General features: G+C 49.8%; 4 protein-coding genes across 9 annotated transcripts; 1 reads left to right on the top strand and 3 right to left on the bottom strand.

Moving 5' to 3' along the window:
• Nucleotide 1: 1 nt before the first annotated feature.
• Top3alpha (Topoisomerase 3alpha) lies at nucleotides 2–4102 on the bottom strand. Its single transcript, NM_078878.3, has 4 exons — nucleotides 3877–4102; nucleotides 3177–3810; nucleotides 2663–3124; nucleotides 2–2604 (listed from the first exon to the last, which is right to left on the bottom strand). Exons 1-4 carry the CDS (start codon nucleotides 4030–4032, stop codon nucleotides 104–106), a joined length of 3753 nt encoding a protein of 1250 aa, NP_523602.2. The 5' UTR covers nucleotides 4033–4102; the 3' UTR covers nucleotides 2–103.
• A 189-nt stretch (nucleotides 4103–4291) lies between these two features.
• swm (second mitotic wave missing) lies at nucleotides 4292–9019 on the bottom strand. 4 transcript variants are annotated; one of them, NM_001273657.1, is made up of 6 exons: nucleotides 8888–9019; nucleotides 8313–8604; nucleotides 7772–8237; nucleotides 5401–7713; nucleotides 5181–5309; nucleotides 4292–5110 (listed from the first exon to the last, which is right to left on the bottom strand). In NM_001273657.1, exons 2-6 carry the CDS (start codon nucleotides 8369–8371, stop codon nucleotides 4886–4888), a joined length of 3192 nt encoding a protein of 1063 aa, NP_001260586.1. In that variant the 5' UTR covers nucleotides 8372–8604; nucleotides 8888–9019; the 3' UTR covers nucleotides 4292–4885. The 4 variants fall into 4 exon arrangements, with proteins under 4 accessions (NP_001260586.1, NP_724201.1, NP_609976.1 ...); NM_136132.5 differs by having other exon boundaries at nucleotides 4435–5110; nucleotides 5401–7710; NM_165304.2 differs by lacking the exon at nucleotides 8888–9019 and having other exon boundaries at nucleotides 5401–7710; nucleotides 8313–8702.
• Ctu2 (Cytosolic thiouridylase subunit 2) lies at nucleotides 9017–10623 on the top strand. 2 transcript variants are annotated; one of them, NM_001273656.1, is made up of 2 exons: nucleotides 9017–9103; nucleotides 9362–10623. In NM_001273656.1, the coding sequence occupies exon 2, from the start codon at nucleotides 9377–9379 to the stop codon at nucleotides 10592–10594; it is 1218 nt and encodes a 405-aa protein (NP_001260585.1). In that variant the 5' UTR covers nucleotides 9017–9103; nucleotides 9362–9376; the 3' UTR covers nucleotides 10595–10623. The 2 variants fall into 2 exon arrangements, with proteins under 2 accessions (NP_001260585.1, NP_609975.1); NM_136131.4 differs by lacking the exon at nucleotides 9017–9103 and having other exon boundaries at nucleotides 9307–10623.
• On the bottom strand, nucleotides 10591–12008 carry CG18094 (uncharacterized protein). 2 transcript variants are annotated; one of them, NM_001273655.1, is made up of 2 exons: nucleotides 11698–12008; nucleotides 10591–11636 (listed from the first exon to the last, which is right to left on the bottom strand). In NM_001273655.1, exons 1-2 carry the CDS (start codon nucleotides 11782–11784, stop codon nucleotides 10641–10643), a joined length of 1083 nt encoding a protein of 360 aa, NP_001260584.1. In that variant the 5' UTR covers nucleotides 11785–12008; the 3' UTR covers nucleotides 10591–10640. The 2 variants fall into 2 exon arrangements, with proteins under 2 accessions (NP_001260584.1, NP_609974.3); NM_136130.5 differs by having other exon boundaries at nucleotides 11698–11847.
• Between the last annotated feature and the right edge of the window lie 26 nt (nucleotides 12009–12034).

Here is a 12034-nt window from a genome sequence, read left to right as displayed (position 1 = left end):
TGGTTTTATTTCATAAAAACAACTTTTTTATTTTCACTTTATACAATGTACATACAAATACATCTTCCCACATCCGTTCTGTGGCAATATCCACGTCGCTTGACTACATATCAAACTCATCCTTGCGTGGACACTTGTTCCTTGTGTGTCCCTCCTTGCGACAGAGACCACAGCGTCTCGTTTTGGGACCATCGGACGTAATAGCTGTGGGCTGACTGCGTCCAGGGGGATTTCGATTAGCCGAGCCCCAAGAGGTGCTGCTAGCACCTTGGTTTTGGTCCTCATCTCCCCATTTGAAGAAACCGCATGACTTCTCCCGCGTGGGACAGGCATAAAAGGGTCTACCCTGGTTTGGTCCGTCTTTTCGGACCGTCAGCTGGCTAGCCAACTGCCCACAGTTGCACATCACCTCCTCTCCGTCGCCTGGAGTCGCTGTATTCCTCTCCTGCTGTTTGGTTTTCGTTTGAGTAATGGTGACAGTACTGCTGGAGTTTGATCGCATAGATGATTGGCCACGCTGTGAGTTGCTCTGCTGAATGCTAGGCAGGGTAACCACTCGATTGGAGCCCCAGGATGTTGTGCTTTGTGGTGCACTGCCGGTGGAATTCTTGCTTTTGGCCGACGACGGTGGCTCATCAGCCCACTGAAAGAAGTTGCACTCATCCGGTTTGGGACACTTGTAGTACAGCCTGCCTAGGTTGGGTCCATTCTTACGGACAGTGTTCTGGCGAGCTGGCTGCTGACATCCGGTACACAGCACTGTTTCGGATTCCGGAACCGAAGAGGGTGGTGTGGAATCCCGTTCGACACTGTCCCATCTCGGTCGTTTAGCTGCCGGTTTCGGAGGAGGAGTGGGAGCAGCAGTACCTAACGACGCTCGCTCCCGAGTTCCCCAAAGCATGGGCCTCTCGTCCGCTTTGTCCTGCTCCTTTATCCATTCCGAGAGACTTTTGTCCAGCTGCTGGTCCCCATTGGATTCGGTGGGCATGGTTCCGCCGTTTACCAACGCCTCGAATTCAGCATCATCATCCGCTGCAAAAGCGGCGGCTATGTCGTCATCAAGAGGGACCATACTAATGGTTTTGGGTTGGCTACTCGATTCCACGGATTCGGCAGCAGCCAACATGGCGTCCTCAAAGCCATCGTTACTATCGAAAAACTCATCTAGTCCATTGCTGGCGGAATTTGTAGGCGCCGCACTTGTAAAGAAGCTCCGTATGCTGCCAGACGATTTGCTGCTAGTCTTTTTGTTGGGTGCCGCTTTCGGTTCTTTCGTCTTTTTCGGTTTGGGTTCGTTCGGAGGTTTTTTTGTAGCTGATTTTTTAGATTCGCCGCCAGGTTTCTTGCCCTTTCCTCCGCCCAAGCCACCGCCTCCAGTTCCGCTGCCCCATCCTCCAGAGCCACCGCCTCCAGTTCCGCTGCCCCATCCTCCAGAGCCGCCGCCTCCGCCAGAGCCACCGCCTCCAGGTCCGCTGCTCCATCCACCAGAGCCGGCTCCTCTGCCAGAGCCACCGCCACCGGGTCCTGGGCCTGGACCCCCTCCTCCACCACGCACTTCACCCACAATGCCTCCCACTTTCTTAACCGAGTCCAAATTAATGTTGAACGTGGTGCGAAAGAGATTATCGCAGGGCAAGCAGGTTTTGTACCAACCGCTGGGAGTACCAAATACCCCGCGATAGTAAGGCGTGCTCAGGCGGAACTTGAGCATCCGGTATCCATCGCCACAGGTGGGACAGCACTCGTCCAGCACAGATGCGTCCTTGCACTCCGTTGGAAGCCAAACTGCGTTTTTGCAGTCGGGAAAGTTATTGCAGCCAATGTACCAGCCCTGCTGGTTCTTCTTTGGCTTTAGGGCCAGAGGAGCCTCATTGCACTTAGGGCACTGGAAGATCGATTGGATGATGCCGTGACTTGGAGCACTTCCATCAGCTCCTTCCTGCACCGCAGAATTGGCAGCTGGTGTCTCATTAATGCGAGCCGATATCTTGGCGTCCATGGCGGTAATCTTATCGGTAATCTGCTGATAGGCCTGCTTGTACTTGGCTATCTGTTCGGTCAGGACCACCTTGGGATCTTTCTGCCCCTGGCAAATTAGTTTCAGATCCAATTCAAACTCAGCACGAAGTTGTGGCTTGGCAAGGGCCAGCTCCATGGCATCGTATCCCTCATACAGTCCCATTCCAATAACTCCAGGTACCAAAAAGCCCTTATCCAGCACTCCGATGTATCCGCGTTCCTTGATCGTGTTTATGTGCTCAGCGTGCGTGGCATCTGTACCAATCCCATGCTTTTCCATCAGTGCAATCAAATCCGCTTCGGTCAGCAGGGGCGGGGCAGTGGTGGCACCTTCGTGGAGCGACACTTCCGTGGGCTCAAAACGCTGCCCGTTTTCATAGTGATGGATCTGCTTGGCACTCCACTTGTCATAAACATAAACATCTAGGTAGTTTCGTTCGTGAATAACCAGACCATTGGCCGTGAACTTCTCACCGGCAATGTCGATATGGACAAGGGTTTCGGAGCCGACTGCATCTTTGCTGACGCAGGCGAGGAAGTGCCGGACGACCAGTTCGTACACTCGCGCCTCGTTTCCCTGCAGGTCTTTAGGAGAAAGGGGTATGTTATGTTCGGTTTTAGATTAAAATAAAGATTCCCTTACTTTCTGCCAGCTTGGTGGGATGAATTGGAGGATGGGCCTGATCCGATTTGTTACCGTTTCGAGGATTTGGTCCCCACTCAATCACCCGCTGGGCAAATGCTCCCCAGTCGCGGTGACCCGTTTGCATCTCAACTAGTGGTGCCAGAGCGAACTCCTTGGAGAACTGGTTGGTTTCCGTACGGGGATAGCTGATGAAACCCTTGGTATATAATTTTTCGGCTATTGTCATCGTCTCCTTGGCAGATAGCTTGAGTTTCCTCGAGCCAAGCTTCTCCATTTCCACGGTATCCAGCGGAGTTGGGCGCCATTTGTGTTTGGGCTTAACGGTGACGCTCTCCACGAGCGCTCTAGGATCGGGTTCGGCCAGGCAGAGGAGCAAATAGTTTTCACAAGCTTCCTTATCGAAGAGTCGGTTTCGGGCCCAATTAAACTCCACCGTCAAGTCATCAATTGTGTGCAGAACTAGAAATACAATATTTATAGCTTTCCAATGCGTACTGCATCCTCCTCCTACCCTTAATCTTCCAAAATGGCTCGGATACGAAGGCCTCAATCTCCTTGTACCGTTCGGCGACGAATCCCAGGGTGGGAATTTGGCAGCTTCCATAGGATATGAGCTTATCAGCTATCTTTTCGGGGAACAGACGTTGTAGGCGCATTGTCTGAAACCGGGTGATGGCGGCACCAGTTCGCAAATCCAGTTCCGTGCGCACATCCACTGCATCGCTCTGCCTTTTGTCCGGCTGCCCCAATTGCTGCAGAGCCCGACGCACCGCCACCGTGGTAATCTCCGAGAAAGTGGCACGATAAACCGAAATATTCGGTTTGATAGCGCGACACACATCAATAATCTCGTAGCCAATGTTCTCGCCCTCGCGATCGCAATCCGTCCAGATAATCAATCCCTGACAGCCGCGCACCTCGCGTTCCAAGGTCCTTTTGATAGGCTCATAATCCGAGCCCACGCCCTTTTTCACCGGCGCGTCGAATAAAGAGCGCGGATCCACCGTTCTCCAATTTTTGTAAGACACCTGGAATGCCAGCTGCATCATGTGGCCGGATACGGAGGTCATAACCATTTTGGCATTCTGACCGCGCACAGGGGCCTCGAAATCGAAGACCTTGTTGTACACCGAGTAGCCTTCGCGCTGTGGGCAGGAAAACAAATAAGTTGTGTTTGCATCCTACAATTCCCACCAAATTGAATAGCATACCCTTTGTGCTGCGCCATTTGACAGCAGGCCGGCAATCGTTTTGGCGGCGTCGTTCTTCTCAGCCACGTTTAAGTACTTCATTGCCTGGCCGGGATTAGCGCAATATCTTCTGTGTGAGGCGACGACGGGGCGAAAACATGTTAAGACAGCTTTCATTCAAATAAATTCGCAGTAGAGTAAAAACAAACTTTTGATCGCGCCATATGAAGAGGAAGAACATCGATGAATTTATCGAAGTTTTTTCTTCGGTCATCGATTTCTTGGCAGCGCAGCTGTCAATCCAGCTGGTAACACCGATAAAAAGTGGCGCGCCTTTTGAAAAAATTGAATTTAGAAGTAACACCACCAATCAAATAGCAATTTTTCTCTGTTGGTATGACTGCCACCCTTTAACCAAAAATAGACATTGTTTCTCCTGAAATACGAAACTATTTTATTTATTATATCTCTCTATATAACTTGCTGTTTTGCATTCACGTTGCTACGATTTTTTTCTTTTTTTGACTTTCATTGCGCTTGTTTTTGGGGATTTTTTCTTTGCAATTTTTTTGTTCTTTTAGTGTTTTATCGTTTTAACTCAACATAAAATCTTAACAATTATATATCCGCGTATATATATTTGTATATAAGAAAAGGATAGAGTGAAAAATGTGTAAATACAAAGGTAGTTCACGATCTTTAACCAATGTTTTGTCTCGCGCTTTTTCGCATCGAGCCTTGGAGTTTGGTTGCATTTCGCTGTTGAAGTTGTAGTTTCAGTGTTGTTATTTCGGACTTAGGCTTAGCTAAACTCATTCGTATTTTTAGGCGATTCATAACTTATGTTCAGTAAAATATTAGTAATATTTAGAGCGTTTAATTGAAGTGTGCAAAGTGTTCGTTCATTCTCAGCACTGCCACACACTCAGCAGTTAGATATAGAATAACAACAAATACATGTTAAGGGTTTCCTAACACTTGTGAGCCCCACGGAACTTTCCCGGCCGCCTCAACAGCGGAGGGCGATGGATCAACGACGCCAGGAGCGATCCTCGGACTCCTCATCCTCCTCCTCATCTTCCAGGCGCAGCTCCGGCAGCGTGTCGCTGCCTAACAGACTCTCGCTCTCACTGACGGACTGGATTAATTGTTTGGGGTTCTCTAGGCTAACGGACATGTCACCTGGTGCAGCGGACTTCTCAACAGGGGCGGCCATTGGAGCTGGAGCGGGAGTCACCACGGGAGCCCACGAGATCTGTGGTTGTACAAAGAGTTAATATGCTGCCGAATTCGCACGGCAGAGGCAGCCTTTGTCGTTCACTCACCTGCAGGCGCTTGTCTTTGTACATTTTGCCCCGGAGCACAGCCTGTTCGGCGTTGAGACGGGTTGCGTATGAGAGTATTAACTGTGGAATCTCACGGTCTACATCATGCTTAGAAATCTCGCCGAAGTTCTGTGAAAAGACACGAAAAATACATGTTCATTGCAATCCAAAACCAAAAATATCAAACAATCTCATTTTGAGAACTCGGCATTAGGCTTACCTTAAAGTGCCCGAGGACAAAGTCTGCCTCTTCGGCCGCAAAGCCAGTGACCACGATGGCCTTTGGCCGCCTGTCGACACGAGTGGGTCCCTCCGGCAGATTCGGACGCTTGCGTCCTGCACCGCCACCGGGTGCCCCGGAAGCAGGTGCATAGTGGGTAGACTTGTTATTCGCAGCTGAGCCAACACCAAGATTGCGCTGTAACTCCTCCAATCGCTTCTGAATGGCTGTAGTGTCGTTGCCCTCCTGTTGCTGGGCGATTAGCTCCAGTTCCATGTCAAGCAATTCCTTCTTCTGCTGCTCCTTGGTCTTCTTGACGGGCGGCTGTTGCTGCTGCTGTTGTTGCTGCATTTGTGCTTGCAACTGATCCTGGTCGGCCTTGATTTCCTTTCGTAGTTTGTCGATTGTCATCTGCAGCACCTTTATTGTCTGCAGAGTAGGGGCCCTCTGAGGATCCTGCTGGTCCATTCGCTCCACCAGTTCCAGAGCAGTCTTCATCTGCTTCATATAGCTCTGGAGCAATTCTTGTTTGCGTTTGCGCAACCCGTTAGCCAGTTGGTGAACTGCTTTCTGCTGCTCCTCCTGCTTCTTGCGTATGCTAGCGGCATTGGCGGCAGGGTTCAAAGGACGACCTGATCCCGGTGCTCCCGCACCAGCTGCTCCTCCAGCTGAGCCGCCAGCTGTCGTTGTATTTAGCTTGAGACGCATTGATGCCGGAGCCGCTGTGTTGGCCTGTTCCGTGGCAGGGGTGCCAATGTTACCAGCTCCCGCCTCAGTCAGAGGATTGGCATTGCTGATCTTCGCACCATCCGCATTGGGTGTTGGCACTGCCGGAACGTTATGCAGATGGTACTGGCTGGCGTTCTTCCGTCCACCGCCTCCTCCACCGCCGCCCATCTGGTTCATCTGTCCCACATCCGCTCCGCTGCTGTCGTTATGCCAGAAGACCTTAATAAATCGGTTGTTTAGCACCGCCTCCGTGCTCCTGTAGGCCACATTAGCTTCAGCATGAGTGGAAAAAGTCACGATAGCTGCCTCTGGATCGCCTTCGTACGAAACCTGAATGTTAACGATCTTTCCGAACTTAGCAAAGTGGTTGTTCAAATGAGCGATGGTGTTAAGTCCGCGCGGTACCTTCCTCAGCTCCAGCGAACTGTTATGCTGCTGCATGTTGGGATTGACACGCGGGCCAAGACGACTGTTGATCGGCACCTTTCGTTTCGTTGGCACATCGGCAATGGCCACTGTATCCTCCAGTTCGAAACGTCGCTTACCAACCTCAGCAACGCCTCCCGTGGGAGCGCCATCAACCACGGGAATAGGTATCAGCTGCCGCTGCAAGGGAGTGGTAACCGCAGTGGGATTGAAAGGGAATGGCATCATGGCCGCCTGCGGCGGAGCGCCTGGATTGCGCGCGTAGTCAGCGGGATTCGGAACGCCCATCGGACTGGGCCCAGAGCCGCTCATTAGCGTGGTTGGTCGCACATTACCGCTGAAGGGGTTAATGGTGGTCTGTCCTGGTTGCGTTGGTGGAGGCACTGGTCCCTGACCAGCTCCTGGTGGCGGACCTCCGCTCCTAGCCCATATTTCGGGCGCATCCGGATTGTACTCGCGCATTGACATCATGAGGGACGTGTTGTTGATGCCCTCGAACACTACCGGATTGACGCCATGGTCCCAGGGACATGTTTCACCCCTGACACAATAGCCCTTCTCGTCAAAGTCCCGGCAGCGCTGACGAGGATGGGAAGCCGGATGCTCAACGGGTGCTGGCGGCGCCACTGGAGCGGGAATTAGGTTAGCTTGGGCTGTTTGTACTCGGTCCGGGGAGTTCTGGTTGCGCCGCGCGTTTCGTTCCGGTGACATTGACCGACTGTGAGAGCGCCGGCTCTTATTGTTGCCAAATCGAGGACGATCATCTGCGTTGCCACCGATGCGCCGGCGATCAAAGTTGCGCCGACCATGATGGCGATTGTCGGTCTGCGAGCCTGGTGGAGATTTGTTACGGAATTGTCGTTGAGTTTTCTCGCGTTCGTTCACCCGTCGGTCGCGTGACCTGGACCGCCGAAAAGCGCGCTCGTTAGAACGCGATCGAGAGCGGGAACGGGATCGCAGGGAAGCACGTCGTCGTCGACTGTCGCGCGGCTGGTTTTCCTTGTCAGCATAACCCGCCGCAAGACCTGCTCCGCCGGGACCACCTCCTCCACTTCCGCTGACGCCGCTGCTTCTGCCCGGTGGGCTGGCACTGCGCACATGATGGTGTTGGTAGTTGGAGGCTGACTGTTGATTGTGGGAGTCTTTGGTTTTATGCTGCTGGATAAATTAGAAATATAAACAAAACAGCTAAGGCGAAGCTACCACTAAAACTCACATCAAAGGCTGGCTTGGCATCTGTAGGGACGTGCATGGCAATGCCGGCTTCCTGGCTGATAAAAGCTAGGGCCTCAGCTTCCCTGGCATCTTGACTGGCCTGCTCTAACTTGACCTGATTGCTATCGGGTTTTATCACATTATCTTTAGGAGGCGGTGGAGGGGAATCGGCAACCAAAACCGCTTCGATGTCGTCCTGGGGCCCATCAATGACCAGGGCCAGTTCCTGGTCGACTGTTAGCTCAGCGGTGGATGCACTAGAGGCTGTTATTAGAGGGGCAGCAGGGACCGTCAGGTATTCCTCGCTGGCAATGGCATCGAAGAGGCGTTCAACGAAACGTGTCGTCTCCTCGGACAGGAAAACATCGAGCTGTTCGATCATGATCCGCTTAAGGTCTTTATCCGATTTGTCCTTCTTGAGCAGCGCGATGACATATCGCGCCAAGGCCGAGGAGTCCGCATCGCAGCTGTAAGTGGGAGGGTGGTATGTGACGGGGTTAGTTCCAGGGATAGCGATGAAATAGCGGCTTTCAAGAACTTACAGTGGCTCCAGGACCACGCTCAGCCAATCCTTGAGCTTGTCCGAATTCTCCAGAATCATGCTAAGGCGGGTTGTTTCTACTGCTTGCTGCTGCTGCTGTTGTTTTTGTTTTTTGGTTGGGGGCTTCTTGCGTTGGTCTGCGCTAATCTGGGTGGGGGGTTAATCGTGCTCGGGGGGCAAACACGCCCGAAAAATTATTTTTAAGATGACCTCTGTCGCTCTGGCGACTGTGCTCCTGCGATTTGGGTGAACTTCTTACTTCCTGTTACCGCCGTTGCTTCTGCTTTTAATCTCTGAAATTGGATTTCGGCGTTTATTTTACTTTTTGTCGTACTTTTTCCTTCCTTCTTTTAATTGCTTCTTCTTCCCATCTGCTATCGTCAATAAGAAAGTTTCTCGATTTTGCTACCCGATACTTTTTGCTTGCGTACAAGCACGACGCACACACACAGCGCGCACAAACACACAGGCACGCAGAACTCACATACATACGTATTAGCAGCACCCAGTTTTTTGCGCCCAAATTTCTTGGGTTTTTCGAGCCCATTTTTCAACACAAACTCCAAAGACACATACCTCAATGCTTAAATTTAACTTATTATTAAGATTTGTACAACAAATTGTGGTTTGAACAGCTATTTTTATATTTTTCACTGCACTTTTCCTGTTGCAAGGTTGCTTTTGACGAGTCTAGGCTGCGTAGTCGATATATTGCCAGGTATATCGATAGCCTTCGATAACGGAATGCCCTCGAAACAGTGTTGACAGCTATAGACTATACCGTAGCTAAAGGTAATATATGAGTTTAAAATATAAGTTAAAGGTTTACGCTTTTTTAAATTATATTGGATATATTATATTCGATATTATATTATAAGAAAGCGCTAGCTTGCCGTCTAATTTTGACACTAAATATAGATAATCTATATAGATAGATTATAGATAGAAGACATTTGTCTAGAATTCCGCTATTTTGTATCCATTCATTTCACAACGTATTCATCCCTGGTCATTTCGTTTATCTGCGAAATTCTTTTTGTTGTGGATTAGACGTAAATTATTGCCATGTGCAGCATTGGTGAAGATGATTTTGGAGACGAGGGTGCCGCCCACGCCATGGTAGTGGAATCCCTACCATTAGGAATCGTCCTCAGTCCAGGGAATTGCAGCAAATGCGATGTAAACTCCGGCGAGCTCTACAAACTCAACTTCCGAACTGCGGAGTGCCGGGAATGCTTTCTAGCGTATGCGAGGCACAAGTTTCGGGCAGCTCTGGGAGCCGCCAAGATTCTGCCCAGAAACGCCGAGGTGCTTCTTGTCCTGGACGGGTCCGCAGAGTCGCTCGTTCTGCTCGACATGTTGCACTTCGCGCAAACACAGAACACGTTTAAAAGACTCCATTGCAACGCACGTGTGGTCTACGTGGAGGAGCAGCAAGTGCAAGGTCGCGATCCTGTGGACTTGGAAGCTCTGCAGAGATTATCAACACAATACGCACCCTTCGATTTCTATGTGATTGAACTGGGCGCCTTGCCCAGCTCCTTGCAGCGGATCAAGGATTATAGTCCTTTCCTCAACGCAAACAATGAGCTTATCCACAAGCTTCAAAAACTGCGAAGTCTGACAGCTCGCCAGGATTACCTCCAGCAACAGCGCAAGAACCTCATCTGCTCCGTGGCTCAGTGTCTGCAATGTACTCACGTCTTTGAATCTAATATAAGTGTTGACTTAGCCACCCAGCTGCTGACTGCAATAGCGCTAGGTCGTGGCGGTAGTGCCGCCTTGGATGTGGCTCTCCTCGACGATCGGCTGTCTGGAGATGTTAAGCTGCTGCGACCTCTCAAGGACCTAACTGAGCAGGAGATTCAATTTTACATACATGCACAGCGTCTAAAGCCACATTTTCAAAAAGGCTCACGTTATGGGATGGAGCATGGTGAGACTGCCAGCTTACAGAACCTTACATCAGCCTTTGTGGCCAATCTGCAGCAAAACTTCGCCTCCACAGTATCCACAGTGTTCCGAACTGGCGACAAAATAGCTGTCAATTCCAATCCAGAGCAGTCCTCTTGTGTTCACTGTCGATCTACACTGGACTCCGAACTATCCGACACTCTGCTGGCTATTGAGTACTCCAGATCTGTTTCAGAGGCCGGCGTGAGCCTGTACAAAAGCGGACAAGATCTCGAGGGCTTGGCCAAGAAGCGATTGGAGAACAAGGACGGTTTGTGCCACGCATGCCGCGCCATACAGACCGAGTTGGATAGTGGTAACTTGTTGTAGCGCAAGAGGAAATATATATATTTTCTATTAAAACTATATTCTTTTACTACAACTTGGCTAGCTTGTTATTGACAAGAGGCTGCAGTGGCAGATGCCCATCGCAGGGCGGTATATTGGAGGCCAGTACGACCTTGTGGAAGTCGTAGACGATATAGCGATTGTATTGCTTGGACTTTCGATGAAGGTCGTCCACCGATCCCGACAAGATAATTGTTTGTGTACAAGCGCCTGGTTCTTTGGGATAGAGCTCATCACCAGGAAGAACTCCAAACATGCAGTCATCGCAGCGATAGTAGACGGGCTGCACCATTGTGCTTCCATTGCAGCTCCTTTGGCGGGAGAAGTTGAGAAGCTCCTGAAAGCTATAGAAGTTCATCAGACGAGCGATGTCATAGAGCAGCATGAACGGGAGCCAAATAATGGCTTTCTGTGAGCTCGACCAAGCCTCGATCGGACTCAACCAGTGGGCCGAAGCCACCTCGTGCGGTTCCAGAAGCAGCTTTATATTCCTGGTGTACTTATCTAACATGGTGATATAATAAACAGTGTCATATTTCCGATTGGCAGTGGCTGCTGTCCTCCAAATGGACCATTCCTGAAGAGACCAGATATTGGGAATGACTTTATAATGCCGAAAGAGTTCCAGAAACTGTGAGGCATCATTGTGAACCCGATGTTGCCATTCGAAGTGTTCGCTTGACTCGAGAAGCACGGTTCTAGGATGACCCGATTTAGAATCCCATTTTTGTATGTCGTCCTGTTCTGTGCAAATCAAGATGCCCACCTCTTCAAAGGTTTCCCTGAGCGCAGTCAGTCGCAGTGCAATGTCCCTTGAAATATGGTCTCCACCGGATAGAAACTCAGGCCTTGGAGAATCCTGATTGTGCCTACACATTTTTAATTGTTCATCGGTCACCCCAAAGGATTTGAAAAAAGTTATCCATTTCGCAGATTGATCTTCTATAGGATCGAAGACGCCGCCAGGAAAGACGCAATGGTTCAATGCATAGGAAGTTTTTTCAGTTCGTTTAATCAACAATAACTTTAATAAAAGACAATCAGTCAGCAAACGTTTAGAGCTTATAATCTTATACTTAACATACTCTGTAGTCGTAGTCCTCTAAAGAATCCTCTTTGGCGGCTACAATAAGGCTAGCCGAAGGTCTATAAGTTCCAGTTTTAGTAGTCATTATAGTCAATAATCCATTTAATTTCCAAATCCACTTTTTCAAACCTTTGATCTTTGGTCTCAAAGCAATAAGAGCTTGTTGTTAATGCTTTAACGCATTAGTCAAAAGACTCGACCCTCGGATACCTCTGACATTAGGTGAGGGAATGAATTAAAATCCTATATTTCATTGACTTCAGTGATAGAATGTGAAATTTAAATAAGTACTCACATTAATAAATAAACCTAGAAATATTTTATTGGCTTAATAA

The sequence above is a fragment of the Drosophila melanogaster genome, chromosome 2L, assembly GCF_000001215.4.
Source record: "Drosophila melanogaster chromosome 2L".
Lineage (NCBI taxonomy): Eukaryota > Metazoa > Arthropoda > Insecta > Diptera > Drosophilidae > Drosophila > Drosophila melanogaster.
The sequence above is the reverse complement of the archived record's forward strand: the minus strand, read 5'-3'. Positions and strand labels throughout refer to the sequence as shown.

Excerpts from the sequence above, each read along its gene's own strand:
- Ctu2 (NM_001273656.1), top strand. The coding sequence starts at position 9,377 with ATGTGCAGCATTGGTGAAGATGATTTTGGAGACGAGGGTGCCGCCCAC.
- CG18094 (NM_001273655.1), bottom strand. The coding sequence starts at position 11,784 with ATGACTACTAAAACTGGAACTTATAGACCTTCGGCTAGCCTTATTGTA. Across the intron at positions 11,637-11,697 it reads TAGAGGACTACGACTACAGA|TTATTGTTGATTAAACGAAC; the intron begins GTATGTTAAGTA and ends CTTTTATTAAAG.
- Top3alpha (NM_078878.3), bottom strand. The coding sequence starts at position 4,032 with ATGAAAGCTGTCTTAACATGTTTTCGCCCCGTCGTCGCCTCACACAGA. Across the intron at positions 3,811-3,876 it reads CAAATGGCGCAGCACAAAGG|CGCGAAGGCTACTCGGTGTA; the intron begins GTATGCTATTCA and ends TCCTGCCCACAG. Across the intron at positions 3,125-3,176 it reads GCCATTTTGGAAGATTAAGG|TTCTGCACACAATTGATGAC; the intron begins GTAGGAGGAGGA and ends TTGTATTTCTAG.
- swm (NM_001273657.1), bottom strand. The coding sequence starts at position 8,371 with ATGATTCTGGAGAATTCGGACAAGCTCAAGGATTGGCTGAGCGTGGTC. Across the intron at positions 8,238-8,312 it reads AGCGTGGTCCTGGAGCCACT|CTGCGATGCGGACTCCTCGG; the intron begins GTAAGTTCTTGA and ends TCCCACTTACAG. Across the intron at positions 5,310-5,400 it reads TTGTCCTCGGGCACTTTAAG|AACTTCGGCGAGATTTCTAA; the intron begins GTAAGCCTAATG and ends GTCTTTTCACAG.